This window comes from Poecilia formosa, unplaced genomic scaffold, assembly GCF_000485575.1.
Source record: "Poecilia formosa unplaced genomic scaffold, Poecilia_formosa-5.1.2 Scaffold435, whole genome shotgun sequence".
Lineage (NCBI taxonomy): Eukaryota > Metazoa > Chordata > Actinopteri > Cyprinodontiformes > Poeciliidae > Poecilia > Poecilia formosa.
In genome coordinates, this window is record NW_006800374.1 from 323,931 (window position 1) to 351,674 (window position 27,744).

The 27,744-nt window shown below is 38.9% G+C and overlaps 1 protein-coding gene and 1 long non-coding RNA gene across 4 annotated transcripts in view; one reads left to right on the forward strand and one right to left on the reverse strand.

Annotated features, from left to right (window-relative positions):
• Positions 1-637: 637 nt before the first annotated feature.
• LOC103155546 (uncharacterized) overlaps positions 638-27,744 on the reverse strand; it is a 28,368-nt gene continuing 1,261 nt past the window's right edge. The window contains exon 2 of the long non-coding RNA XR_478052.2: positions 638-1,494. This is a non-coding gene — a long non-coding RNA (uncharacterized LOC103155546). The remainder of the gene's footprint in view (positions 1,495-27,744) is intronic.
• Positions 1,442-27,463, forward strand: niban2a (niban apoptosis regulator 2a). Of its 3 annotated transcripts, none has more exons than XM_016663646.1 (15): positions 1,442-1,525; positions 9,330-9,460; positions 12,189-12,317; positions 12,392-12,497; positions 13,756-13,923; positions 19,136-19,251; positions 21,128-21,232; positions 21,305-21,467; positions 22,885-23,072; positions 23,167-23,322; positions 24,312-24,425; positions 24,512-24,619; positions 24,696-24,807; positions 25,504-26,156; positions 26,217-27,463. In XM_016663646.1, the coding sequence occupies exons 1-15, from the start codon at positions 1,471-1,473 to the stop codon at positions 26,421-26,423; spliced, it is 2,511 nt and encodes an 836-aa protein (XP_016519132.1). In that variant the 5' UTR covers positions 1,442-1,470; the 3' UTR covers positions 26,424-27,463. The 3 variants fall into 3 exon arrangements, with proteins under 3 accessions (XP_016519132.1, XP_016519133.1, XP_007577324.1); XM_016663647.1 differs by having other exon boundaries at positions 26,232-27,463; XM_007577262.2 differs by having other exon boundaries at positions 25,504-27,463.

Sequence of the window (27,744 nt, forward strand, 5' to 3'; positions counted from 1 at the left end):
AGTATGGACAATTATGTAAAAGACAAAACGTTTTCCACTAATGAAAGAGCAGTGGCGCAAAATGTGGGTCCGTTTGACATGTAGGGGCGCTGCACTGCAGAGGGCGCCACAACATGGAGGAAAAACTGTGTCGAGTTGGCATTTTTGGTATTTAACAGAAAATTAACTTTTTTTCTGAGCAACTGATCAAACCATTAATCATTTAACATTTAAAAATTACATAATCAGACAGAAAAATATTAAGTTATGGGGAGATTTTGGCATTTCATCAATCAAAACAGAAATAATTTACATAAATAACATCAGAGCAAATAAATTGGTTTAAAAGAGATCGTGAGACTTTTCCACACTTTTATTTATCCACCCAGTTTTAGTAATTATTTAGTTTGAAACTTATGTAGTAAATATAACTAATATTCAGAGTTGGGTGGTAACTATTAACATTTACTCAGTTACATTTATTTAACTTCTTTTGGGGGGGAAAAATCTACCTTCAGGAATATCTTTACTACACTATATTTTTACTTGAGTCATTTTATTATGAAGTATTTCTACTCTTATTCAAGTAAAATTTCTGGATTTTCTGCCCACTGGATGAAAAACAAACGTTTTAATCAAAGACTCACCAGACAGACACACAGCTGGAGTTTTTTATTGAAAGAAACGGATTTGGAAACATTTTATTTTACCTTAGTTATTGTTTGTTCCTTAGATGAAATATTGTCATTTTTGTTCTTAAAATACCAAAATGTCCATTTAATTTTACATTTTGGTCCATCTGATGATGTAATTTTTAAAATGATTGATAATTTGATCAGTGACTGAGTACTTAAGTAGATGTTCTCCAAATGCCTTTTTACTTGAGTAAAAATATGCTGAAGTAGTACTACTCTTATTTGAGTAGTTTTTTGCTACTATTAGCCAACATTAGAAACAATCTTTGTAAATTTTAACCTGTAGTTCTGAGCGCCGCCACAAGGGGGCAGCATAAACCCGTTTTCATGACCCATCAGCAGGTATGCTTTCTGTTTAAGCACAAAGGGAAACTTCAGCACCACATTAACTAAATGTTTCAGCCTAAAATCAGAGCTGATGGATCCAATCATGGCTGCTAATCAGTGAAGCTGTAAAACCAGAGAAAACATAAAATGTTTCTACGTTTCCAATAACGCCAAACAAGTAAACACAAACTCCAGGCCACACCTTTGGCACGGCCGACTGAACACGTTGGACCAGTGATGACTCCCAGAGGGTGTGTCCTGCTGCCTCGCTGTGAAAGGGAGCAGTGTTCACCTCCTCCTCCTCTTCCTCCTCCTCGTCTTCCTCCCTCTCTGGGGTTTTCTGGAGCCAAACAGGAGGGGAGCCACAGCAGCACCGGCCGGACTGGGAGCCTGAAGCAGATTCCCTGCAGAGCGCCGGAGTCTTGGAGGTTCAGCCTGGGAGTTAGCACCGCTGGGAAACGCTGTCGCCATGGGGGACGTGGTTTCCTCTCACCTGGACGAGAGCAGGCGGGAGATGATTACAGGTTACACCGATTTATCCATTTCACTCTGGCTTTTTAAGCTCTAACGCACCAAATCGGAGCACTTTTCTCCATTTTTAGAGTTCAAATGAGTCTTAAAATGGAGATAATAAGCAGGTTTCCAGCAGAGGCGGGGGGTATGTTTGTCTAAGTTTGGGTCTGATCTGCCTCCCACTGAGAAATGTTCCAGCAGAGCATGGAAACAAACCCAATCAGAGGGATTTTACATCAGGGTTCTGCTCCTTTACTGCATTTCTAATTGTTGGTTGTTTCTCTGCTGCTACTGGAGAGCAGGAATCTGAAGACTGTTGAACTGCAGACTCTCTTTTTGTTTGTTGTTGCTTTTTGTGAAGCGGCGAATGAAATGCTTTCTGGTGAAGTTTAGAGAAAAGGAAAAAAGGGAAGGGCCTCTTTGTTCAAATGCTTCTGTGGCTGAGATTCAGCGCTACTACAGCGTCTGTACGCAGCTGGGTTACATGCTTCACATGTTGTCACAAGTCTAGATGTTTTTATTGGGATTTTATGTGGCAAAAAAAGCATTAATGTTAAATGGAAGGAAACCTCATAGTGGTTCACCATCCAGAACGAAAACCACCTTAGATCATGTTTTCAAATGGTCCAGTCAAAGTCCAGTCAAGGCAAAACTCAAAAACTGTTTCTCAAATTCCCTTTGCAGCTCCCTGTCCAATGAGGCAGCAGCAATTTAGTAAAAAATTAGACAGAAAATCATCTCTGGACGGGCAAAATTCTGTTAATTTTGAATTTAGGGATATACCGATATCCGATATTAGTATTGCTGTTATGGCTGATAACCAATATTTGCCGATGTTATATTTACTACTTAAAAATAGACCAGAAACAAACGACAAGATAAAAATACCAATCGGTTGTTTTTGATTGTTGATTTTATGTTTTTAGATGAACCATGTAGCACTTTGAGATTTTTATTAATGAAAAGTGCATTATAAATTAAATTTATTATTATTATATCGATCCAGTTTTATCGGACCAATACCAATATGTAAAACAATGACTAATAATGACTGATACCGATGTTAGTGCCGATATATTGCGTATCCATATTTAAGTTTAATTTATTTAAATAGGTCAGGGATTGCTGTAAGTTAAAATGCTAATTTCCATCTGTAGTCCAAACATGAAGCTGTAGCTGGAATGAAAGGAGCCTGAATAAAAATGCACACCACACTTTTCAGATGTTTTCCAGAAGAGTTTTGAAAATAATAAAACATCTCAATAATTTATCTCTGACTTTTTTAATAGAAGCATATTAGAGTAACCAATTATGAAACAAGTGATAAACATTACAAAATAATCAAAATCAAGCAAATATGATCAGATATGTTGATCAATGTTCCAGTTATTATGACTCAGACAGAACTAAGCAGGCGGGTTTTAGCTTTAATTTACAGGAACTCGGTGTTTCAGCAGTTTTGCAATTTTCTGGAAGTTCATTCCAGATTAGAGGAGAATAAAAACAGTAAAAGCTGCTGAATCCATGAACTAATCTGTGACCAAAAAGCAGGAAAATAGTCAAGAGATGGTAGAAACCTCCAGAAAGCAGAAACATCCGATTCAGGCCAAATATGTCCGGATTTGTTGACATATTTGGGTACAAAATATACAAATTTATTAACAAGAGTTTTGTTAATCCTACTTCTGATTCAGTACATTATTTCAAATCCACAATTAAATGTAACAAAAATTACACTAACAGTGATTTTTCCAACTTTAATCTGATTTTTGTATTGAACTCTAAAGTGCATAAAGGAAAGTATCGTCTGTTTATGTGTTTCCAGGACAAAAGAAGTGTAAATTTTCAGTTTTGGAAAATAGAAAATCTTATATTCGATCATGAGATTTGTTGGTATTGATCACTGGTTGAGTGGTTGGTGCATCAAGGCTTTAAGCACGGTGGAGGACCCGTCATGGTTTGGGCTCTGGTTACAATCAGTCAAATGTTTAATTGTAATAGAAGAGCTGGTTTCAGCTTCTAACTTTAAAATTCAATTAAAAAGGAATCAAGTCACATGAAAACATCAAAAATAAGAAAAAAACCCAAAACAACTTGGAAATGAGGTGGAGGAACCAACCGTGCATCTACCACCAAAACGGATTCAGAAAAACAAGAAAAATATTTAAATTTAATTATTTTAATTCAGCATTTAAATGTAAGAATTATAAACAACAAATTAGTTTCATATTCTTTAATGGATGTATGAATTAAAAGAAGAAAAGAGAAAATAATGCTGAATCAAATCATAAAATGTGGCGTTTGTTGGTTTATGGGCCAAAAAAAGTGGGAATTTTCAGTTTCAGGGTTAGAATAATTTTAAAAATTATATCACCAGTCAAAATGGAAAAACTGATAAAACTGAGACTAGATTCACCTTCAAAACGGTTAAAAATGAAGAATGTAAGGTTAAAAAGGACGTTTATTAAAATAAAATTAAAAACTATAAAAATATTTTAGGACAAGGCGGTGGCAGCATCAGGGTGTGGGAAGGGTTTTTATTTTAATTAATTTTGTCCTTGCTATGGAATGTAGATTAATATAACAAGATATTATTAATAACAGTAATAAATGATGGTGAATTTAAACTTCTTTTTAGTTTGTTTTGTTTTTATCTCCAAAAAGGTGCTGGAAAAATTTGAAAATGACCTTGAAAGTTCTTGGAAAATGTCTGAATTTTCCTGTGGGAACCCAGTAAAGAGGCGGCGTTGTGTTAGAGCTGAGCAGGTAAAGGCAGCAGTCACAGGGGAGGCTAACGAGGTGCAGCAGGTAGCGACACGTCCCAGTTAGTCTGGCCGCGCCGCGCCCTTCCTCAGCGCCGTCTCTACCTGCTCATCTTCCTCAGCGTGAAACCGCAACCAAGCAGCAAACCTTTAACAGCCTCTCAACGCCACAGGAGAGCGCCTCGCTTCGTGGCTGTTATTACACGTCCTGGTCTGACTTTGTAACGGCTGTTCAGGTTTGTTAGCATGGAGCTGTGCAAAAGTCTCAGGTCATTACTTACAACCAGACTGTTTTTCTTTTATGGGGCTGGTTGGATTATTTTCTATGCATTTATAGCAACTGATGCTGATGATTTGGGGTCCAAAAGAAACATGAAGGAAGAAAAGAGATGGAAGTTGGGTCGATTAATCAAATTTTCTGTTTTTGAAGATTTAAATTTATGATCAATGCATTTCTTAGATTTATCGATTTAACATAAATCCTTACCTCAAGTCTGCTAATGTTTCCAAATCCAGCATTTTCCAGGACTGAAGTTGGAGCCTTTTAGCCTTACTGTTTCCTGCTGAAAGTCTTGCTCTCTCTCGTTTGTTCGCAATCTGAACTGAAGACAGATTTTGACATGTTATAGGAAATAAAATTTCCTTTCATACAGAAGATTGCTGACAGCTGTCACTGATCGGAAAAAGATCAGATTTTTATCTGGATGCAAGTTCAGCCAGTTCACCGGTTTACATCTCCAAACCTCCACCATCCTGAACGTTTTCGATGGATTCTTGCTCCAACACATCTGAATCTAAACGTTGAATTACCTTTTTAGCAGGTTAGCAAATTTAGCAAACACCTGGATGTTGGTCGCTCATTTAATCCAGGTTTGTTGGAGCAAAGATGCATCCAAATGTTGGCAATCAAAGAGTTTAACTCAAAGCATATTCATGTGTTAGTGTTACCTAGTCAAAGTCCAGACCCAAATCCAAAGGCGGCAGACTCTTCTTAAAAGATTTGCAGCTTTAGGTGCAACAAAAGTTGGTTCTGAAATATTGCAATGTGGCAAAATGTAAAAACTACGAGGGGTAGGATTCAGTCTGTCACAATAAATGACAGCATGATGAATTAAAATGAGCTCAATAATTTTTATTCCATTTATATTTTTTGAAGGGAAATTTTGTTTATAGAGATTTCATGACCCATTTTATTTGTGGTTTCAGTTGTAGGTGGTGTTTGTTTCCACTTTATGTTGGATATTTAAAATATCTTCCAGTTCCAGGGTCAGGTGTGAAGGTTTATTGGTCTTTGAGTCATTATCAATATATTACCTGTATTTGGTCTCAAAACAACTATTATCATTTATCACAATAATTACTGGGACAATTTATTGTCCAGCAATATTTGTTATGCAACAGGCCTAGGTAAGATACAGGACAAGGGACGATTCAAGACTTTTGCACAGCACTCTCCCTCTGTTGCATGCAAATGCTGCACGGATCGCAGCAGAAGAGATAAACGGATATCTGAGTTATGCAAATCTTTAACAGTGGCTGACCACATTGTGTCAACAACCTGTTGGTGTTACTGGGATCACCAGGAAAGGCTGAACTGGGAAAGAGATGGTCTGAATCTGCAGAATAAAATGAGATAAATGGGAATTTTTCCAGAATCCCGCAGTCTAAAAGCTGTTTTTCTTTTCTTCAGTCTGTCTGAATAAGACCCCCCACTTCTCTGCTGCGATGAAAAACACAACAGGATTACATAAGATAGGCCACCTGTTTCCTCACCACAGTCTGACCTCAGAGAATAAATCACATTTCCTGGTAAAAACACAGTTTGAATCAGTCTTACTCAGCAGTCCTTCACATTTCAAGACAGTAAACTTCTTTTTCCTGTAGAGGAATTTAAGGTTCATGGAGGGAAACCTCTTTACCAGGCAGCTGCTTCCACACAGGTCCAACACAGAAGACTGAGTGTTTTGGTTTATTTTTTGCTTTCTAATCTTTGTCTCCAGCAGACTATTTAAAGCATTCCAGTCTGTTGACTTTGGCCCTGCAGGACGTCTGGTGGAAAGTACCAACTTGGTGCATAATTGTAGAGCCAACCGCAGTGACCAACACTTACCTGGTGCAAAATTTAGTTGGTATGACGAGCATGAAAGCAAACATCCAGCAGAGTGCAGCTACGTTTGGAGATCAGAATGCAGATGGGAGGGGCTTGATGTGCCAAACCGTTGAGTCATCACTTTTTATTTTGGTTTCAATGAGGCAAGCAGAGCATTTAGACTTAAGAGCACAAAATGGAGAAGAAGATGGACTACCATAAAGATTCAGGCGAGAACCTGAACCACCAACATCTGGTTTGGACTAGGCCCTTTTTAAAAAAACTTCTTGACAGTTGGACTTGTTGGTGTGTTTTGGATCATCGTATGGCTGATGAGCCCTACTATAGCTGAGCTTAAGAACCCTGATCTCCTTCAGAGTTTTTTGATCCATTTTGGCAAGTTGACCAGTTTTTGGTTTGGGTTTTTGGTTTGGATAAAGCCGTCCAGGCGCGGAGTAGAAAAAGTAACATCAGACCATCTTAAACCATCATTATTCACAAACAGAGAAAACATGGAACAGTGATGAACTTTTCCAGGAATGGCTGGCCAACCAGAAACCCTTTCTCCATGGGCGTGGCTTTAACTGGTTCTTCCCCAGTCGTACCCGCCCAGATTTGTCTCCATTTTCAGATCCTGTACAGTTTATACCCGTTTTTTTGGAACCACTTCAGGAGTGGTACAAGTCGGTATCGGGCACAAGTGATTTGATTGGCAGCAGACTGAATTTGTTGATTGGCCTGTGGGATCCAAAATGCTGTTCTCCATTTTGACAAGACAAAATGGAGAACAGCAAATCAGAAGAGTGCATACATCGTGACGTCATCAGTTTCTGCTTGGCTCATGGGTCACCCACACTCCTGCCCAATCAGGGAGAAACACGATGCCAATGGAGACACACCCAGCTTGGCTAGAACAGAACCAGAGATTGACCAACAAGAGTGAGACTTGACAATGGAGAAGGAACAAAAGTTTCACCAAGAGATCACCGGCGACTCATCCAGAAGGTTTCTGAAGAATCCAAAATATCATGTAAAGAACCGCAGAGTTCCTCAGTTACAGTCAGTGGTCATGACTCAACAACTCAACTTCCTTCTTCACAAACTTTAAAACTGAGTGCCGTCAGATTTTAGCAGTTGTAGGATTTGTCTTTTGTATAAAACCACGAGCCATTTCTCCTGCTTAGCACTCACACATTTGTTTTGATTGTATTTACCCAGAATGTCCTGCGCTGTAATCCACTTCCTGCTTTTGGAGCGGTCTGTGGTCCGCTTGGTGTTCACACATGCATTTGAACCGCATCAGAGTTCACAAAGACCTATTGTAGAGTTTGATTACACATTCTTACCTCTCTAAATGAATCAGACTTTACAAACTGGAGTTGGATTAAAGGGGACTAAACAGGGCTGGTGTGAATCTAAGTAAAGTTTCCTGAAATGTTTTGGGATGAAAACAAGCACTGGGTTGTGGAAACCAACAGTCAAACAAAGTGGTGGTTGTGTGGTAATGTGGGATTGATTTGCATTGATGCAACCATGAATTTTGGTCTCTACCAGAAAATCCTGACGGAGAATGTCCGTTCCAAATCATGTCGACTGCTGAAACTCTAAAAGACCACAAAATGAAGGTTCTAATCAAAGTCTGGACCTAATCCAATTCAGATACAGTGTTGTGACCTTAAAGAAGATGCTTTATGCTCAAGAACGATTGAATGTGACTGAATTAAAGTGATTCCTCCAAACTGATGCTGGTTATCAGAAACTTGTCGTCTCTTGCAGCGTTTGCTGTTCTTGACTGGGTTCTGACTCGTCCTCCCATCTCGTCCATCAGTGGCCTGCTGTTTTTTAATCAGCCTGTGCGTCCCTGTCCCCCGTCTCCTACACATTCCCTGTGTCTATCCTGTCCTGTCAGCGTTTTCCTTCCTGCTCTGCTCCCTCCTTCCTGTCCCCACGCTTCCATAAACAGACCAGAGTCCACGTCTCACTTGTTTACAGCAGTAAAAAACTTGATTTGTCCCCTGCAGGAGGTTCTTGGGACGGTTTTATTGGGATGCTACACAACAGCCTCCAAACTGACACAATCTGGGCTCTTTTTTGTGGATGAGGAAGTGACACGTCAAAGGTTCATTTAGTTACGGCTGCTAAAAAAGGAAAAATCTAAATTAGCTGCTTCCCGTTACCCAAAATACTGTTCTGAATAACTGGACAAAATTAACTTCGAAAGGATGAATTTAGCATTTCAGCTCAGATTATTTAGCTTAAAGATATTCACAGTAGGCTGGTCGCAATAAAACCGTTAAAGAGCTAAATAATTCCCATTTGTTGATTTATAATTTTCTTTCTGCCAAAATCTGACAATGACGAAAGTCTTCAGTTTGGTGTTCTGGTCTCAACTAGCCACACTGGTTTTGTTTACAGAGACTTTATAATGCATTTTATTTGTCGTTTCTGTTTTGTTTATTTATTTTGGATGATTAAAAAGTTTTCCATTTCCAGTGTACATCAGAATTTAAATTTTATTGATCTTTTATGTGTTCTTGTGTTATCATTCCATTATTACCACTGTGTTACTTAAAAATAGTCTCAAAACAACATTATAATTTGTCCTGGGACAAACTGCAGAGTAGTTTGAGAAATTAGTGATTTCTTCACAAACTAAATATTACATTTAAGTCTGAATAGAACATATTTTAAGAAGCCTCTAAACACAGAATGTCTGCAGTTTGATGCTTTTGGGCAATAATTGACAAATTCAGATAGAAATGATTAAAATGATGCTCTAACTGACAACTTATTGGTTAGATTTTCCAATTTATGGTTTTGTATTTACAATAGACTGGCTACCAGCATTTCTTTGGAGAGATTAACTTCACTTTTGACTTTGAAAGGTGTAAATTTGTACAAATTGTGCACTGCTTAAGAAAATAAACGAGTTTTCTGATCCCGTTTGTGTTTTTGCTCCTGCAGCTCGGACCAGAGATGTGATGACGCAGTTTGGCGATCTGTACGAGAAGCAGTACGCCGTCGCTCTCTTCAACTTCGTTCGCTTCGAGATAGAAGGAGGAGGCGGCGCACAGTCGCAGCTGCTGCACCGAAAGGCAAGTTTCACAGCTACAACACAGCTGAAAGTTCAATTTCAGCTTCATTTAATGCCGAAACAGCCAAAATCCTCAAGAAGAACGTGTCCAGGTCAAAGTTTTATTGTTTTCCCCTAATTAAACATGCAAAAATATTAATGAACTCCTCCTCTTTTAGCCGCACAGCAGTAAATTAAATGTGATATTTTACGTTTGCCTTCATGTTTACAACTACTTAACTTTTTAAATTTATTATTTTCTCTATTTGTTAAATCTCTGCAGCAAAAATAAGAATTTTGCTTTGCTGTATTTGGCTAGGAGTGAAGATTAGCTGGATGTTTGTGGCACCATTTATTAAACAGAAATAAAAGGAAAAAAAGGTTAAAGAAAAATCTGTTTTATACTCGACATTTTCAGTTTAAAAATATATAAATCCTTAAAAAAAATGTAAAAATGTCAAGAGAGCAAAATGTGTGCTGTTCTTGAACAGCAGTCTAAAACAAAGGAGAGGAAAAGGTCACACAAAATTAATCCAGGGGTCACAAATGGCTCCTGGACCACATTTTGGACACCAAAGTATATTGAATGGCCTAGTCAAAGTCTCAATCTAAATTAAGGTGAGAATCTGAGCCAAAATCTGAAAATTGCTGGTTGCAGATCATCTCCATCCCACCGGCCAGTCATGCAGAAGAATGGCTGGAAGTTTCAGTCTTTAAATGAAGAAAACTGGTTGAAAATCCCCAAAATCTAATTATTTTTATCAGTTTATTTTTATTTTAATTAATTTTTATTTTTTTATTTAAAAAGTAAATATGTATAATTTCCATTACTTAAGCACTACATCATGTTGGTTTACCACATAAAAACTCTAATTAAACAACGTTAAGTTTGTGCCCAAGTTAAAAATTGTTTTAGCTTCACATCTGTTAACCTTAACCTTTGACCCCAGGAACCTGAACAGCGCAGGGCGTTTTGTGTTTTCACTGCGGCGTTGTTTAGGTAAATCATCTGATGACGAGACGGTGACTCCTTCCTGATCCTCCCTGCATCCGTGTTGCTGCTTCATTCAGAAAACTAATCAAGCTAACAGACGCGCCGCTCCCTCTATTATGTCTTAATCTGTTAACTTCCAGTAGTTTTTTATTTATTTGCCCTGTTCAGACTGAGTCATTCAAGCAGCTTTAAGATCTAAGCACAGAAACCACCTCCTTAAAATCAGACCAACACAGGATGAATTTCAGAGCTAACTCTGAAACAATTTAGCACACTTAGCTTCCCCTAAACTAATTCTAAAGCACTAATTTACTTCACTGTTTGTAAACTTTCAGTTGAATAAAGTTCAACATCTGTGTTCAAGTTTTGGTTGTCAACTTAATTTAAGTAGACACATATTCATGCTTTTATTTTGAAGTGAATGACTGCTCTGTTTCCTCTCTTTTTTTCCCAAATAACTTTTTTTCAAACAAGTAACAAAAAATAGACAGTAGAGAAGAATAATGCCAAAATTAAATTGTTGTTCAAGGGCTGCAGTCTCTCAAATAATGTGAATTGATGTTAGCGGCTTAGCATTAGCATTCTGCAAAATACAGTTCTGGTATGGCGTCATAGCGTTAGCATAGCATTTATGATTAGCCCCTTTGGGTTTCAGTGTTTCATAAAGTGTGACTTAAATCACTTAAAATCCTTAAATATTTATTTGGAAAGGTATTTCAGTTGATTTTGACGGTTCTAAAACTCACAAAGTTTCAAAATAAAACGCCTGATTCCCTCACAGTGGTGACGCGCTACAATAAGTAAAGTCACGCCCATTTAAATATAACATGATTAACGCATCTTTTATGAATGAAGCCAAAATCTCTCAATGTCAAACCCTAAAATATAATTATGTAGAGAAGTGAAACTCTGCTGATTTACACAAAGCTTTGTAGAAGCATAAATGTGATTGGCTGATTGTTTGAAGTAGCGGTTAAACTAAGAGTCGCTGGAGAGTGAATATAATTAGATCACGATGTGGCTGTATTTAAATAAACTGCCTTGGTGTGACAATCTGAATTGAACAAAGTCAAATCATAAATTTTATGTATTGAGATGTTGAAAGATTTCTGACTTTATTTTGAAGGGATCACAGTTGGTTTTGTTGCATGAAATGAGCCGATCCAGCATGTTACTGAATGTTTTAGTTTATTTTTGTGCATCTTTAATGAATGAAGCTAATGTTTTCCAACCATCACTGAGGGAAACTGGAGCACATTTCACTCACGAACAGACGCATGCAGCTGCTTATACGCATGAAAAATCTTCCATTTTGTTCTGTTTTTAATCATCAAATTTAATTTGATGAAAACTCTCAAAATATGGTGCAATGAAATAAAATCCTAACTAATAAATCCATTAGATTAATGCTATTCTGTATTATCTGACACCTTTAAGCAACACTTCTTTGATTATTAATTGATGCATTTATGGTTAAATATAAGTTTTAAAATACATAAGAGTAAATCTGCTGTAACTTAAACTTTCCTCGCCTTTGAGTGGGAATTATTTGATCCAAGACAGGAACTCTGCAAACAAACCAGGGTGTTGCACATCCTTCTGTAAACACCTTGAGGTAAAACTCTCCTCCCATCACTGTTGGGAAATTCCTGTTCAGGTTTTAAGACTCGTGGGAATGAAATAAATCCAAAACGTGTCAGAAATACGTCCAGTCTGATTTGTGTCAGGATTAACGGAAGATCTTTGGTTCTTCCAGGACCCTCTGGCGGGTCACACCATCTTCTCCGGGAGTTTGTTCCAGTATCTGGAGGAGAACCGGAAGTGGAGGAACCGTTTCGTCTTCATCCCAAACAGCTACGCCATCAACCTCTACGAGAGCAAAGCGGTGAGTGGACGTCGGAGTCTGGTTCTGGTTCTGAGGATCTGAAACCAGCTTGTTACCCAATGTTTGCTTCGCAGGCCCACGACCGAAATCTGCATCCAAAGATTTCCATTAACTGTGCCGGGTACAAGGCCCTGACCTCCATGGAGGAGTACATGGAGCTGCTCAACAGCAGCCTGCCAGGTGGGAAAACCATCCCAACGCCTCAAAATGCAGCCGTAGTGTCATCATTTTTCACAACAGTCATCTCCTCAGACATGGGAAATGTTTCTTTCCTACTTAGAGTAACACGTTTTCCTGAATGTTTGGGATACCAATTTGATTTTTAAACGTTTTGCCATTTCATCCAAACAAAACTCCAACCAAAGTGGAGATTTGAGAAACTTTGGTTTTGTTACATTGAAAAAAAATGGAGATTTAGGTTCCCGCACATTACAGTCTGTTACTAATAACACACCAATATATCCACATGATTCCCAGACGACAACTTTATATTCTAATCTGTCCACACAAATGGACTTCTGGCGCCATGTTTAATTCCCAACAGGAAGTCGTGGTTGTGTTGAAGTGATCTCATGTTAGCGCTTTAGCATTAGCTTCTGCAGAACTAATGTTTATGAATTAGCCCTTTAGGGTTTCAGTGTTTCACTGCTATTACATCACAAAGCACGACACAAATCACTAAAATTCTGGAAAATATTCATTTGTAGAGAAATTTCAGTTGATTTTGATGGTTCTAAAACTCCCACAGTTTGTGGGAGAGATAAAAAAAATAAATTATGAAGACAAAAATAAAACGCCTGATTCTCTCACAGCGCTTACATGACAGAGGGATTGTTTGTAAACACGGTGGATGTCGGACTTTAAATGCTCACTGGTTGCCATGGTTACCCGCATTTATCTTGCTGCTTTAACATTAGCTAGCATGTTGTCAGTCAAATGTGATAAAATAAGTTATTCTACTAAATTTACATTATTACTGAATGAAATGCATTTTACTGACCTGCAAACATTAAATGAAAGCGAGTCGACAAAATGTTCCAGCATTACTAAATAGTAATATTAAAGTGTTTTTGAAGCGATCTGATTGGCTGACGCAGGTTTTAGCTATGTGCTACACTGCCCCCTATGGGCCTGGCATGTTTAAAACACTCAGAGCAGATTCATGCGAGTTCATGTGGATTACATCTTTTCTGATTTCCATGTGTGCAGACACTTTAATTTTTTTTAGATTCAGCTACGTGTGTAGACCTTTAACTACTTATTTTTTGTTTCTAGAGACTTTAACATCGGATCCATTTTAATTTTCCTGATCAGAATGGTGAATTAGGCTAGCATTTAGCATACCAAAGCATTGACCTATAAAGCCACGTCTCTTCAACCTTTTTTAAATATTTTCTGTCCAAACTATGTCAAATGACTCATTCTGTCTTTGTCTCAGAAATCAAGGCCAAACCGAGCAACGCTCCCTTCATCAAGTGTCCGACCCAGTTCCCGCTGATCCTGTGGCACCCGTACGCCCGCCACTACTACTTCTGCGTGGTGACGGAGAAGGAGCAGAAGAAGTGGCACGCCGTGCTGCAGGACTGCGTCAGACACAGTAACAACGGTAATGACATCAGATACGCAGCGGGAGACAGAGGCAAAACCTTAATTTAGAGATTTACTTTAGAAAACAAGCTCCGTCTTTTAATTGAGCACCAGAAACAACCCAGAAGCTTTCCTTCTACTTTTTGTACGAATAATAACAGTTCAGAATTCGTGGAAAATGTGTCTATTTCTAGAGGTTGACGTAGCGCGAATGTAAAATATTCAAAAGAAAATGCAGTTTAGGAAGCTGAAATATTTTGGTACAAAGCTAATTGACACTATTGGTTGGTGTTCGTTCACCAGTCAATCCCTAAGCACCATTTGTCATCTCTAAATGAGGTAAATGCAACTTTTTATTACTCTCTGTATGGAACATGGATTATAATCTGACATGAATTAAGGCTGAGGCAGCTGTTCAGTACAAGTAAGAACGTTTTGAACAATTTCTATGAAAAATCTGCAATAAACTCCCAATTATTACTGCAAAAAATGTGGAGATTTGTTGATTTTCTGGTGAATTTCCACAATAAATCTCAAGAAACTGGAAGGACTGGTTGATATAATCTGGCAGTAAATGGATAAAAACTGCATTGATTTGATTGATAAGATGATATTTAAGCACAGTTAGTGTTTAGTCTAGAATCTAGAGGGCCACATAAAAAGCTACAGCGGGCCGGAAACTTGACGTGGTATAAATAATCACGCAGAATAAACTGGATTTCAGCAACAGAATGAAAATCACAATCAAGCATCAACAGTGTGAACGTAGCGTTAGTTTCTGGAGGAATAAAGCTATGTTCTTCAAAGTCTCCACAGATGTTTGATCATTTTTACGCCACTTTGGTGGATTAAACAAAAAACTGTAATTTTCAGTTTTGTTTATGTTTGGGAATATTGGCACTGAGGAGGAAACTTTAGTTTTTCTTGGTCCCTTTCATCAGGGCGGGGAGCGACTCTTGATCTGTCTCTTCTTGCAGTGACATGAGTCACATCTCATTGTTTAGAGACACTGAAAACAGAGACGCAGCAGGAAGCAGAGCCTCTCTGTTTGTTGTGTTGTCACGCCTCACCTCCTGCCTTGGTGATCTTCAGTTGGCGGCGCGCTCATCGCCTCCATTCAACAACAAAGGTCACGTTTCTGATTTTCAATGCGGTTGATTTTGAGGAATGGTGAAGAGCAGGAAGTGAGGAACATGTGAACTCTCACATATTCCTCACTGATGAAGAAACGCAGGCTAACATTCGCATGAATGGACTTGTTTGATTTCTGCCAGGTGGAAAAGCAGGTGTGATGTAATATTTATGTTGCAACGCATTTACAAAATAAAACCTTTTCTGCTTGAGTAGATGTCGATGGCTGGGACAGACGTTTAGCTTTAGCAACACCATTACACACGTCAGTGCTTTCACTTTTAATTTACAGAACAGACGCCGTGACAACAAGCTTCTCTGTTGCTTTTAATGTTTTTAGAACATTCCTTTTTAAGCTTTCCATTTCTTCTTAAGTGTTAAGTTTGCATTATTATGTGCTTTAATGTTCCTTATAAATCAATAGATGAAAACAAATCTTAATGTTTCCTTCCAGACCATAACAGGTCATCTGAGATAGAAGTGGATGTTTGTAACCCCGAGGTTTTGACTATTATCCTCATGAGAACCATCAGGTTTTATCAGAATCAGTTTGGTGATTCTCATTGCTCCATATTCAACATTTATCTCCAGAGGTTCCACCTCACAGTAGCAGACATCTGAAAATATGAAACCAGAAAAACGGAATAGGAATGTGAAACATTGCAGAGATAATTATTTATTTTTGGCTTTTATCAATTATTCTCAATACCATCTCAATCTAGATGGAATATAAAGCCTTTTCTTCAGCTGGACACAGTTCAGCTCACTCTGATGTGGAGAAACCGCAAGTTAAATGCTGACCCAGACAAACCGGGGGCTCATTTGAATCGGCTAAAGCTTTCTTTGTTCCATCCTCAATAATCGGCCAGTAGAGCGACCGGCCGCTGCTTTGCATCACCTTAACAAGATGGTTTGCAAATCGTTCAGTTAATCATCGGCTCAGCAGGAAGGTCCGACTAAAACTGGTCACACTCTAGAAATGTAGAACTGGACACCTGGAGCGGCTCCATATTGATTAAAACAAACTTTAGAGCATTTTATTGGGATTTTACAAAACGTGATGTGAGGAAAATTAAGTTTTGAGTACATTAGTAATTTTGTTGCTCATTCTTTGCAAAAATACTTAATGTTTAATCAGGCTGAATGGCTGCAGGACGTCAGACTCGCGTATTTTAGGCCTAAACTTTGACTAGGCGTCTTAACTTGCTCTTTGCACGTTGCTTTACGATGTGATGCCTGGTTGTGTGTGTGTGTTAGCTTCCAGAACGTCTTAAATAAACCATGACTGGGTCTGCAGCTCCCATTCGCTCCCAGGCCGGCGGGCGGCCGGCAGGCAGGGACCTAAAGCTGCTCAGCGGCTGTGATGTCTGCGGCTGATGGTGTGTTTCAGTGGGTGTTTACTGTCCTGTGGGTTTGGCTGCTTCCATTCACTACAACCATATGGGGAACTCGCACTCATGCTTGTCGCTGTATGAAGTGTGAAAAAAAGACGTGCTTAAATTAAACCGGATTTTACTTTAAAGGCGGGAGGAAAATGACAAAAAGCAAAGAGAAAAACGTTCTGTGAGGTCAGAGAGGAAAGAGAGAACCGGCTGAGTGTTGGTGAGGCGGACAGAAAGGGAAATGCCTTAAATAAAACCACCGTGGTAAGTGCTGCCACATGTTCTATTAATAATACATTCAACACACACACACACACACACACACAGAGCAGCACAGCTGTAATCTGAACTCAGCTTGTTGCTGGAAAATGTTTAGATTTTTTCAGGCCTGACAGGATAAAACATGGAGAGCTCCTGGAAAAATGCATAAAATTAAGATTTAATGTTTTTCTTTGCAGTCGAGAATAATTATGTTTCAGATTAATTATGTGATTAATCTGAAACATTTATGAGATTAAAGTCATAATATTAGCAGAATAAAGACATGAAGTTAAGAGAAAAAAGCTTTGATTGAATCAATCATATCAGATTTTGTTTCATCGTTTCGAAGTTAAATAATTTGATGTTGATGTGTTAAACGATGAAGAATGGGTGATTTATAAAACAGATAAGAAATTCAGAAGATGCTCAACATTCATCTTTACTTTTATTAGAGTTCTCTAAAAATTCATACTACTGACAACATTACAACTTTATTGTATAATTTTGACTGTATTACTGACTATTTTCATATTATTTATTCTTCTAAGATATAACTAAATTATTTTATTATCCTCATTTTATGACTTTTTCATCTATTATGATTTTATTATCATATTATTTCAACTTTAATCTCCTAAAACATGAGTATTTGTCACATTATTCCAACTGTCACATAATTTTTTTCCAGGCTTCTTCTGCTGCAGATTTATGCCACATATTTAACTTTAAAAGATAAATCACGTAAAGGTCTGCTTAAATGCGATGATTGTTCTGACTGCAGATTGTTTGAAAAACTGATTTGCATCAGATTTAGTTCCTCAGATGGAAGAGAAACAAAAGATCAGAATTATGTGTAAATAAATAAAATATTACACATAAAATGCTGTTTAAAAGGATTTACAAATAAGAATTAATAGTTTAAAAAACAAAAGGCTAAAATCATTTTTAAAAGTAAATAAATAGAAATAAGAGCAGTAAATGGTGACTTTGCTGGGCTGCATCAGGGCGACTGCAGTGAAACAGTAATGAGATATTTATATATTTTAATGAAGAAAACATCCAGTATGTTGAACTTTGTTCTCTTCTGGATTAGTCACAGCGTCTGAAATGGGCCTGGAGCCACAGGAATGTCAACAGGTTGATCCAGCGCATTTTTAAGCTTCTCCCTTCGCTGCATTTTAATCTGAACGCAGGAAAATTCATATTTATGTCCGGACTGGTCCCAGTGATGCTGATCAGTCTGGTGTGATGTGAGTCTGAGTGCTGTGGCCATTTATCCAGAGAACATGGAGCCCAAAGTCCGGAGCTCAGCAGAACTTCCTGTCTGGTTCCCTCCTCGTCCAGAGTTCTGGGTAACTTCCTGTCTTTGTGAGCCGCCTCTTAGTCACACACTCGTCAACGGCCTGACGGGCCCTCGACGGTGTGTGTGTGTGTGTGTGTGTGTTAGAGCTTTCAACAAACAAATCACCACTGTGGCTTCCTGTCTAACTCAGCATCCAACTGGAGAGCAGGAAGCTGCTGCTTCTCATGCAACCTGCTGCTTCTCATGCAACCTGCTGCCACCAGCAGCTCCAGCGCATAAAGTTTTCACTGCTGTTCGTAATTGACTGTAAAAACTCATCTGGGACGGAGCGACTCAGAATCAGAAGCCCGGTTCTGTTTTCGTGAGAGTAAACTTCCTCAAACCGATCCGATATTTTGTTCCGTCGTCCCATTGGCTGGGGGGGAGACGGAGAGGGTTGCCGTGGCAACCAGCGGGTCAACATCTTCCTGTTTTTGGGCTCCACACAGACGAGTGTGACGGTGCATCAGAGATGTTCCCTCTCTGATGCAGATGTGACTCAGTTGGCAGGGAAACAAAATAAATCCAAATATTTAAAAAAAAAAACAACTCCTTTTTACTCGTTGAAGTTTATGACATAAAATAAAAGACAGAAATGTTTTAACATTTTCATATTTTACTTGTCATACTTTTATGTGGTCAATTTCCATACTTTTCATAATTTTGCAATATTTAAGTTTATTGTATTTTCTTATGCATTGTTTTAGGTTTATTTTATTTTAATAATCACAATTTTTTGTTTGTTTTTCTCAGAATTTTGTAATTATGGTTAAAATATTTGTGATGTTTTTCTGATGTTTTTAACAGCTTATTGTTCGTATTTCTACGCACTATTTTTATTTAATATTTGAATTATTTTTCATTTACTTTAATATTTAAATCTTTTTTTCATTATCTAATAAATAAACCATTTTAAATTACTTATATTTTATAAGTACATAAAATCTTATTCCTTCAATTCTTTTCAGCTACATTTTATAAATATATACGTTTAATTTTTCTGCATTAATTAATTTTTTCTTATTTTTAATTATTGTATTTATCAACTTATTTTTCACCATTAGTATTATTTTTTTTTTGATCATTAGTGTGTATTTGCCTTTGTTTCTGTCCAGCTCTGTCAGAGGAAAACACGGTCCAGACTCCGGCCTTCACCGACTCTGTGAGGCGCTACAGACAGGTCAAAGGTCACTACGGCACCTGGGAGATGATGTGCGGATCGCCGCCTCAGGTCAGGACCTTAAATTATTCACAACTCAAGCATGTTCACAACATAAACTCAGCGGGAGCCTCTGCATATTTTAACGAGCCACGCCCTAATTGAAGGGAGGATTGTTACCATGGTGACGCATTTCCTTCAGGTTGAACACAGAGAAAGTATTTCTGAGGGAGAGTTCAGGTGGAGGTGATGAGAGACGTGCAGCGCTGCTTTTAACAGAGGTTTCCTCCTGGATTCTGGAGCTTTTATTAACATTTCTGATTATCATCTCTCTAAATAATTTACATTCAGTTTCTACCGAATCTTTGTGTTTCTGAATTTCCTCCATACACTTCAATTATTCAAATTTACCGTCCTGTTTCCTGAACACAGCCACAAAAACCCCCACATTAATGTGTTCATAATTAGCAGCCAAGGAGTTAAATTTGACATTAATATTTCTATTTCAGCCCTTTCACAGTGTGAAGGACAGCTATAAAAATAAACACAAAGCCTGAATAGTTTCAGTAATCCTGAAGCCGCCTCTCGCCCTTTGAGCTGCCAGGGCCTTCAGGGCAGAACTGAAAACAAGCAGCAACATATTTTTCTGCGTTCCTGCAGCAGCTGTGTGAAATATGCTTGATATGGAATATTTAGGTGTGACAAAAGAAATGCAAGGAGCAAAAGAAAATATGCAGCAAGGCACTTTTTATGCTACATAGATATATACAAATTAGATTATAATGAGAATACTTCATTTTGATTGTTGTAAAGTTAATGCCTTGGTTACATAGCCTGCAGTCTGCTGCTTTACATGTTTATTTATATGTAAAAGTATTTCTTAAGAAAATAATTTTTCATAAAATATAGTTAAAATATTTTTTTTTCTTTAAAAAAAACTTTTCTTAAAAAATATTTTAAGAAACAAATTTCTCATATACACACATTATTTTAAGAAAATATTTTCTTAAAGATTTTTTTTTAATTTAAAGACAAAACTTTAATGTATTTTTTTAAGAAATGTAATGTATTTAAAAAAGGAAAATATATTTAAAAAAGAATACATTTTTAAAAGATTTTTTTTCTTTTTTAAAAAAAATTGATACATTTCTTAAAAAGAAAATTTAGAATATATTTTCTACAAAATATATATACATTTATAAGATATTAGAAAAGAGAAAAAATATATTTAAAATGAAAAGAAAAAAACTATATATATCAAAAAACAAAGAATGTACAAACATAAATTTTTTCTAAGTTTGTGACTCGGACTAAAACCACAATATTTGCTGCAAGCTGATACCGTTTCATCTTGCAGGCTGCTTCCAGACTAACAAGCTTTTAAATAAACAGGCGGTAACAGTGGAGTTTATCCAAACTGAACAATGTCTCAGTAAACATGTTGGTGCTGAGGTCGATGTGTCCTCCGTAAATCAGCCTCCCTAACGCGACCATGCAGCCACAGGAAGGAGGGAGTTCTGTTTTTACACGTCTGATTGGTTGACTAAAGCTAGCAAAATGCAGGGAAACTAAAATAAGAGCAGATGGCTCATTTTTAATTCAGTTCATTACGTGGTACTTCACCAAAAATGTAATTTCAGTTCAATCAGATCTACATTCAGATGAAGCTTTTATTTTTGACACGTTTCATTGTAAGTTTTCTCCAACCTTCATTTCTGAAACCTGACATCTTTAAGTAGGGCTGGTTAGCCGGTGTTACTTAGCAACATGCTAATGCAAGCTAAATGCTAAGCAGTAACCGCTAATGTCCTAAATTCAATCCATTGGTTTATTAATCCATCCATCCAACGGTCTGTCCGTCCGTTCATCAGATTTATCTCTAGGTATTTCTCTAGGTCGTTGCATCCTGAACTGTTCGTCTCCATGACGACTGGGTTCTGTCTTTCAGATCCTGGCTAACCTGGTTCTGGAGACACTCCAGCCTGAGCTCAGAAATGCGATTGGCCCTCGGCTGAAGGGGAAGCTGCAGGACAGACAGAGGAAGTGGATGCTGGTGAGTTTCTGTCGCACCGACACGTTCTCAGCCCATTCAGCCTCTCTGACTGACCGTGTCCCTGTTCCCCAGATCTCTGACGCCGTGTACCGGCAGGTTCTGACCCAGACCAACGGCCAGTACGCCGCCCTGGTGAACGCCTGTGAGGCCCAGAAGCCTTCGCTGGACGCCAGACTGCGCGGCGACATGGACATGCTGGTCACGACCAAAGAACACGTCATCGGCAAGATCAGAGGTGGTTGGAGTTAGAAGTTGCTAACGCTGGTTTAAAGCTGCAAAATGCAACTTTCACAAATAAATAAATGTTTTTCACATTTCTGTTAAACCCTGTTGTGACAGTAAAATATGAGACGGATAATCTGTGAAAAGATCGATCTCCTCCACCTTCTCCATGAGCTGCTGTTATATAAAGAAATGCACCAAAAACAACCAATCAGAGCCAGGAGGCGGGGCTTAACGCTGCCAATCAACCTTATGAATGACGGGGAGACGGCTTACTGTTAGCGTTTCTCTACCGTCATCGGTGGCTATGCTAACTAGCCTCAGCATAGAGGTTAGCTGCAGCCCAGCAGGAAGCAAGAGGGTGTATGAGAAGGTGATTGACAGCAGTAAGATCCGCCTCCTGGCTCTGATTGGATACAGATTATCTGTCACATTAAAGTGTCGCTATAGTTACAGTTTCAACAAATATTTAAAAATATATTTTATAAAAGCTACATACTGCATCTTTAGGGCTTACTGCTCTGAATTCAATGTTTTACATCATGGCCGCAGTCTGAAAACATTCTGAGAAGCTCATCTGGTTTATTTTATGATTCATCTCTTATTTTAGGCTCCAGTTTTTATCTCCGTTTGTTCTGATTGGTCTAATATGACACATCGAGAGGAGGCTTCCTGTTTTTGGTGATGTCATCATGTCAGCATTGCAAGTTACGGAATAAAGCAGCTCAACAGCTTTTCCTTTTATGGGAATTTTAATGTCATGTTGAACTAAACCTAAACAACACGACGTTTAAATGAGCTTAAGAAATGCAAACAGGTTATTTAAATAGAGGCTCTTACTCAAGTTCTTTGTTTCTTTGCTTCCTCGACGCTTTAATCAAGCTTTTCAACCCAAATTTGTGGCTCATTTTATGGCCTGCATTTCCTCTGAGACCAAGATGTTGATTTGAAATTTCTTAAACAGTCGAGAACGTTTAGGATTTGGTGTAGATATAAATTTAAGAAGGAAACGCATATTTTTTTCTTGTTTTTTTTGGGTGGAAATAAACCAACACAACCACATTTTTTCGCTTTTTATCTCCGGTACTTGTCACAGGAGAATAATATTTAAACTTCTAGACTTTTAGTCCACATCCAAACATCTTTCCCCTTTTTTCCTTCTTGTTTTGCGTTTTCTGTCATCACAGTGAACTTTTACACTTTAAAAATGAGCCATAAAGCATGTCGTCCGCTGATCTTGACATCGTCTCATCATCTCAAACATGCGGCTCTTCTTATTAAGGCGCGGTGGAAGATCTGCATTCCAGCCACGTGCTGAACAATCAGTCTGTAAAATTCTGCAGAAGAACACGACATGTGTTCACCAACGTGTTCCTGAGAGAAACCCACAGGTGTTCTGACTCTTCTTCTGCTGTTTTGTCGCCCTCCAGCCCTGGTGATGCCGAAAGCCGAGCAGCTCCTGCGCAGCAGCATCCAGTCGTACCTGGGCTCCATCCTGGAGGCCCTGATGGAGCCCACCAGCCGCGGCTTCGCCGAGGTCCGGGACACTTTCTTCAAGGAGGTGGTGGAGATCAGCAAGAACTCGCTCAACGGCGGCGGCAAAGACAAGCTGGGAGAGGTGAGCGGAGGAACACGGCGACCTCAGATTGCCAATCAGGGAGTGTCTGAGGCTACGCCTGAGATCATTGTGTGCGTTTTTGGTTGTGCTGCAGCAGCTGGAGCGGCTGTCCATGCTGGCCTTCCACCCGGTGAAGATGCAGAGCGGCTACCAGCAGATGCAGCAGCTGAACCTGGAGGGGCTGCAGCAGAGGTTCGACGTCTCCAGCCCCAACGTGTTCGTCAGCAGAGCCCAGATACTCATGAGGGAGGTGAGATCACGCCGCTCTGCTGCCACCTGCTGGCCTTTTACACACAACACACTTCCTGTGAATATGACCAATAACCAGAGGTGGGCAGAGAACCCGAAAATTATACTCCAGTAAGGAAAAGGTATTTGGTATGAAGTCTACTCTAGTACTGAGTAAGTGATCAAATTAATCATTTAATATTTACAAATTACAACATCAGATTGATCAAAATATGAAGTTAAGTGGAAATTTTGGCATCTACATTTACCACTGACTTTCTGGCATTATTTTTTCTTCCTTACAACTTCCTAACTGCAGTGTCAGACGATATTTATTGTAAATTTATGGCTTTACTTATGAAAACTTTTAATTTGTTACAACTTTTTGATAAAGGAAAATTTAAAAGTTTTTTCTTGTAATTATGTAAAATTAGTTGTTTTGTTTTTTGTTTTTTTAATGGAAATTCACTCCACGGCCAATTTTAAATATTTCATCTACAGTTATCCTGAAACTCCACAGCAGGAAAACATTGGAATGAGATTCAGGTATTTCCCAGGCTTCAAAAAATATATATTTGAGTGATTTTAGTCCCAATTTTTTATCCACCAACTGATCCATTAATTTCTAGGGCTGCATGATATGATGAACGTTGCCATGACGATATTCCTGCTAAATCTTTAGATTTACATTTTCAGCTTTTAAAAGATAATAAACAAATGAACATGACGTTTGGGCGTTAAGGGCAGGGAAAGTTTATCCAACCAGCTGTAAATGTTATTTAAATTGATTTTAATATAATTTGCTTCCATTAAAATTCAAATAATATTAAAAGTGCAGCATTCTGCATGCAGAGCACGCTTTGGTTTGTGACATTTCCTGCTACAGTACTGCAGTTCTCCGTCCGTCTCTTCCTTGTTTGCAGTCTTTGGATTTTCCAGGTTTAAACTTCTGCATTAATTCATGATGGAGTTTCATGTGTGAAAACGTTTTAAATTTGCTCGTCTGGGCAGCAAATGGACAACGCGGTGTTCACGTTTGAGCAGCTGCTCCACCGGGCTCTGGAGGCGCAGGGCGAGGAGGACCTCTGCAAAAACATCCAGAAGTGTCAGGACAGAGTTATCAAGGTGAACCAGCCGCAGATCTGCGTTATAATCGATTTATTTTTAACAAGCAGGATGAAAACAGTCAGCTCTGTTTGTGTTCCTGTCAGAAATACGACTACGACAGCAGCACGGTGCGGAAGAAGTTCTTCAGAGAGGCTCTGCTGCAGATCATCATCCCCTACATGCTGCAGCAGCTCGCCCCGTCCTGCACACCAGTCAGTAACGCAGCGGCTCTGCCTCGCTCCTGTCAGATGTCGGTTCAACGTGTTAAAGTTGTGATGCTCTCTGCAGGAGCTGCCTCGCTTCCAGGAGCTGATCTTTGAGGACTTGTCCCACTTCCTGCTGGTGGAGAACATGTACGAAGAGGTCGTCCTGCAGTCCGTCTCCAAGGACATCATGATGGGTGAGGACAAAAAAAAACAAAAACACTGTCCTTTCACTTCCCTCCAAAAAGAAATGATTTTATGAGGAATTGGGATAAATTACAACATTGTTGTTTGGAGGCAATTTTCAAGGAAATATATTGAAAATGATATAATGTTAAGATTAATAAACTTTAATATTGTAAAGATCAGTTAGCCTCAGTGCATTATAAGCCTGGCGGGCCACCAGGCTTTATTTGCTCCCACCAGGCTAAGTGCAAAAAATTATATTTATTTTAATTCCATTTTAATAAGGTTTGGTTTTTTAGTTTATAGTTAGTATTTAGGTTGGTATTCCAATAACATAACGTAGTGATATTTTAAAATTTTTTGTCGACTTCATAATCTATTCAATGTTTTTGTGTTTATTGTTTAAATATTTAAAATGTCTTGGATGTTTTTATTGTTTTTGGTCATTTTGCTTTGTTTGTTACAATGTTAGATCTTTAAAAATTAAGTTTTATTTATCTTTGAGCAGCTAAATTTGCATTATTATACCATTATTAATAGATTAAACAAAATATTGTTTATCGCAATAATTTGTGGGACAATTTATCGTCCAGGAATCTGTTATTGTGACAGGCAGATGTGCGAACTCCTTTTCTGAAATTTAAAATAAAAGCATGCAGGAACTGTGTGAAGACAAATGACTTTGTGTCTGTTTTACGTTTGTCCAGCGGTGAAGGACGCGGCGGTGCAGCGGAGACACAACCTGTACAGAGACAGCATCGTTCTGACCAACAGCGACCCCAACCTGCACCTCCTGGAGGAAACCCCATCGGTGGACTGGGGCGCCAAGTTCGGATCCGACGGTGGGGAAGGCGGCGAAGAAAAGGGATTCAGAGGCAGACGTAAGCAGGTGGTCTCCATGATCCAGCTGGAGGGGCTGCCCATCCCGTACGAGTCCTGCCTCGAGGTCCCCGGGGTGGAACTCATTCCCGAGGAGGACGGGGACTTTGCCGAGGACGACAGTGAGGAAAACGAGGAGAACCCGGGTCCGTCCGAGAACCCGAAGTCTCCTGACAGCGTGACCCAAATCAGAGACTTGATCAACCCGGTGGTGGAGGTGGTTCTGCCGGGTCCAGAGGACGCCACCACCGGGACGGAGACCACCAACGGCACCATCACCATGGAGGACGGGCTGCAGGAGGAAGTGACGCATGTCACCACCATCGTGGGCGACAGCCTCAGCAAGTCCAAGTCCATCATGGAGGAGCTGATGGGCAGCAGGAAGCAGAAGGAGCTGCAGGACGAAGCGGCCATCCAGAGAGCCATCAAGGAGATGGAGATGGCTGTGCAGGAGGAGGACAGCGAACAGGCGAGCGAACAGGAAGCGAGCGAACAGGAAGTGAGCGAACAGGAAGCGAGCGAACAGGAAGCGAGCGAACAGGAAGCGAGCGAACAGGAAGCGAGCGAACAGGAAGCGAGCGAACACGCGGCAGACGCCTCCGACACAGAGTCTCAGCCGCTAGCAACGGACTGCGGCTCGCGCAACGACGACAGCGGCTTCCAGTCCCCGACCAACGAGGCCGAAACGATCACCAACGGTTCGGACCCAACGGCCGACCTGGTGGACGTGGAACTGCTGCTAGCATAGAAAACTGTAAAAACCCAAAACACAATGAGAAAATATAGATTTATTTATTAATGTGTTTGTCAGACATTTAACCAGAAACAATCGTTAGAAGAACAGAACATTAAACTCATACCTGAGTGAAGTTTGGCTCCTCCCACTTTCTACAAATCTAACAATATTGGAGTCAATGTTTGTGCAGCAAAAGGTTTTGTTTGTGCCGCTATCATTGTAAAGTTATTAATGTTTCCAGAGGTCATAAAAGGTCAATCAACCCCCACCTTCTTCAAATCAGACAAAATCGGTGTCGATTAACTCGACTACATTTGCTCAGGCTTGTGCAGCAAAAAATGTAGTTTGTGTTGCTTTTGTTTTGAAGATATTATGGAAAGTTTAAAGGTCAATCAGACCCCCCATGTTACCCAAATCTAAGGGAATTGGTGTCAAATCTTTGTGCAGTGAAAACTTTCATTTGTGCCACTAAATATTTTAAAGATATTAATAGAAAACAGATCTGGTGTCAAACAACACAGCTACGTTTGTGCTGCGTTTGCTGTGAAGATATTAATGATGACCTCTGGAAACTTTTTTATTAGCATATTTAAAATGATAGCGGCACAAACAAAACATTTTATTGCAGAAACTCGCTAATTTTGTCAACTTCACTCAGGTTAAATTTATCATCTGCAAACATTTTATCAGCTTGTTTAATCTGCTTGCTTCATTTGGCTGTAAATACGTGCATCTGACCAGCAGGGGGCGCTACAGCCACAGCTGAGAACCTCCTGTATTTCTTTTATGTTTCAACATAATTATTGATCTTCTAAGGTAACCAGTAACATCTGTTTTAAATACATGACCGTGTTTATAGTAAACACATCGAGTGAAATATGATTTTTTTTATTGTTTTTGTTTCATATTTTTATAATCTCATGGGGTTTGTTAACCTGTCATGTTGTTGTAAAGTTGATTTCATTCGCTCATATTAACGGGATCATAGCGGTGATTATCTCATGCTGTAAGCTCTCAGTTATTTAAATAATAAAGGTTTGTAGTTTTGTGTATTTCTCCAGACATAAAACTTAATTAGAACTGGTGATGAATTATGAGTCATTTGGAAAGCAGTTTGTCGAAAGGCCAATAATAATCTTTATACTCAACTATTGATGTCCTTCAAAACAATTTATAAAACTCATTTAAATGTTAATTAACCAAAATATCATCCAGCAACATTTCAAACAGTACAAAGTAAATATTTATATATAACTGAAACGAGTCGGTCAGCAGTCCAGTTTAGGGTTGAGGGTCCAACTCCTTTTTTTTCTTGTTTCTTTAACTCCATAAT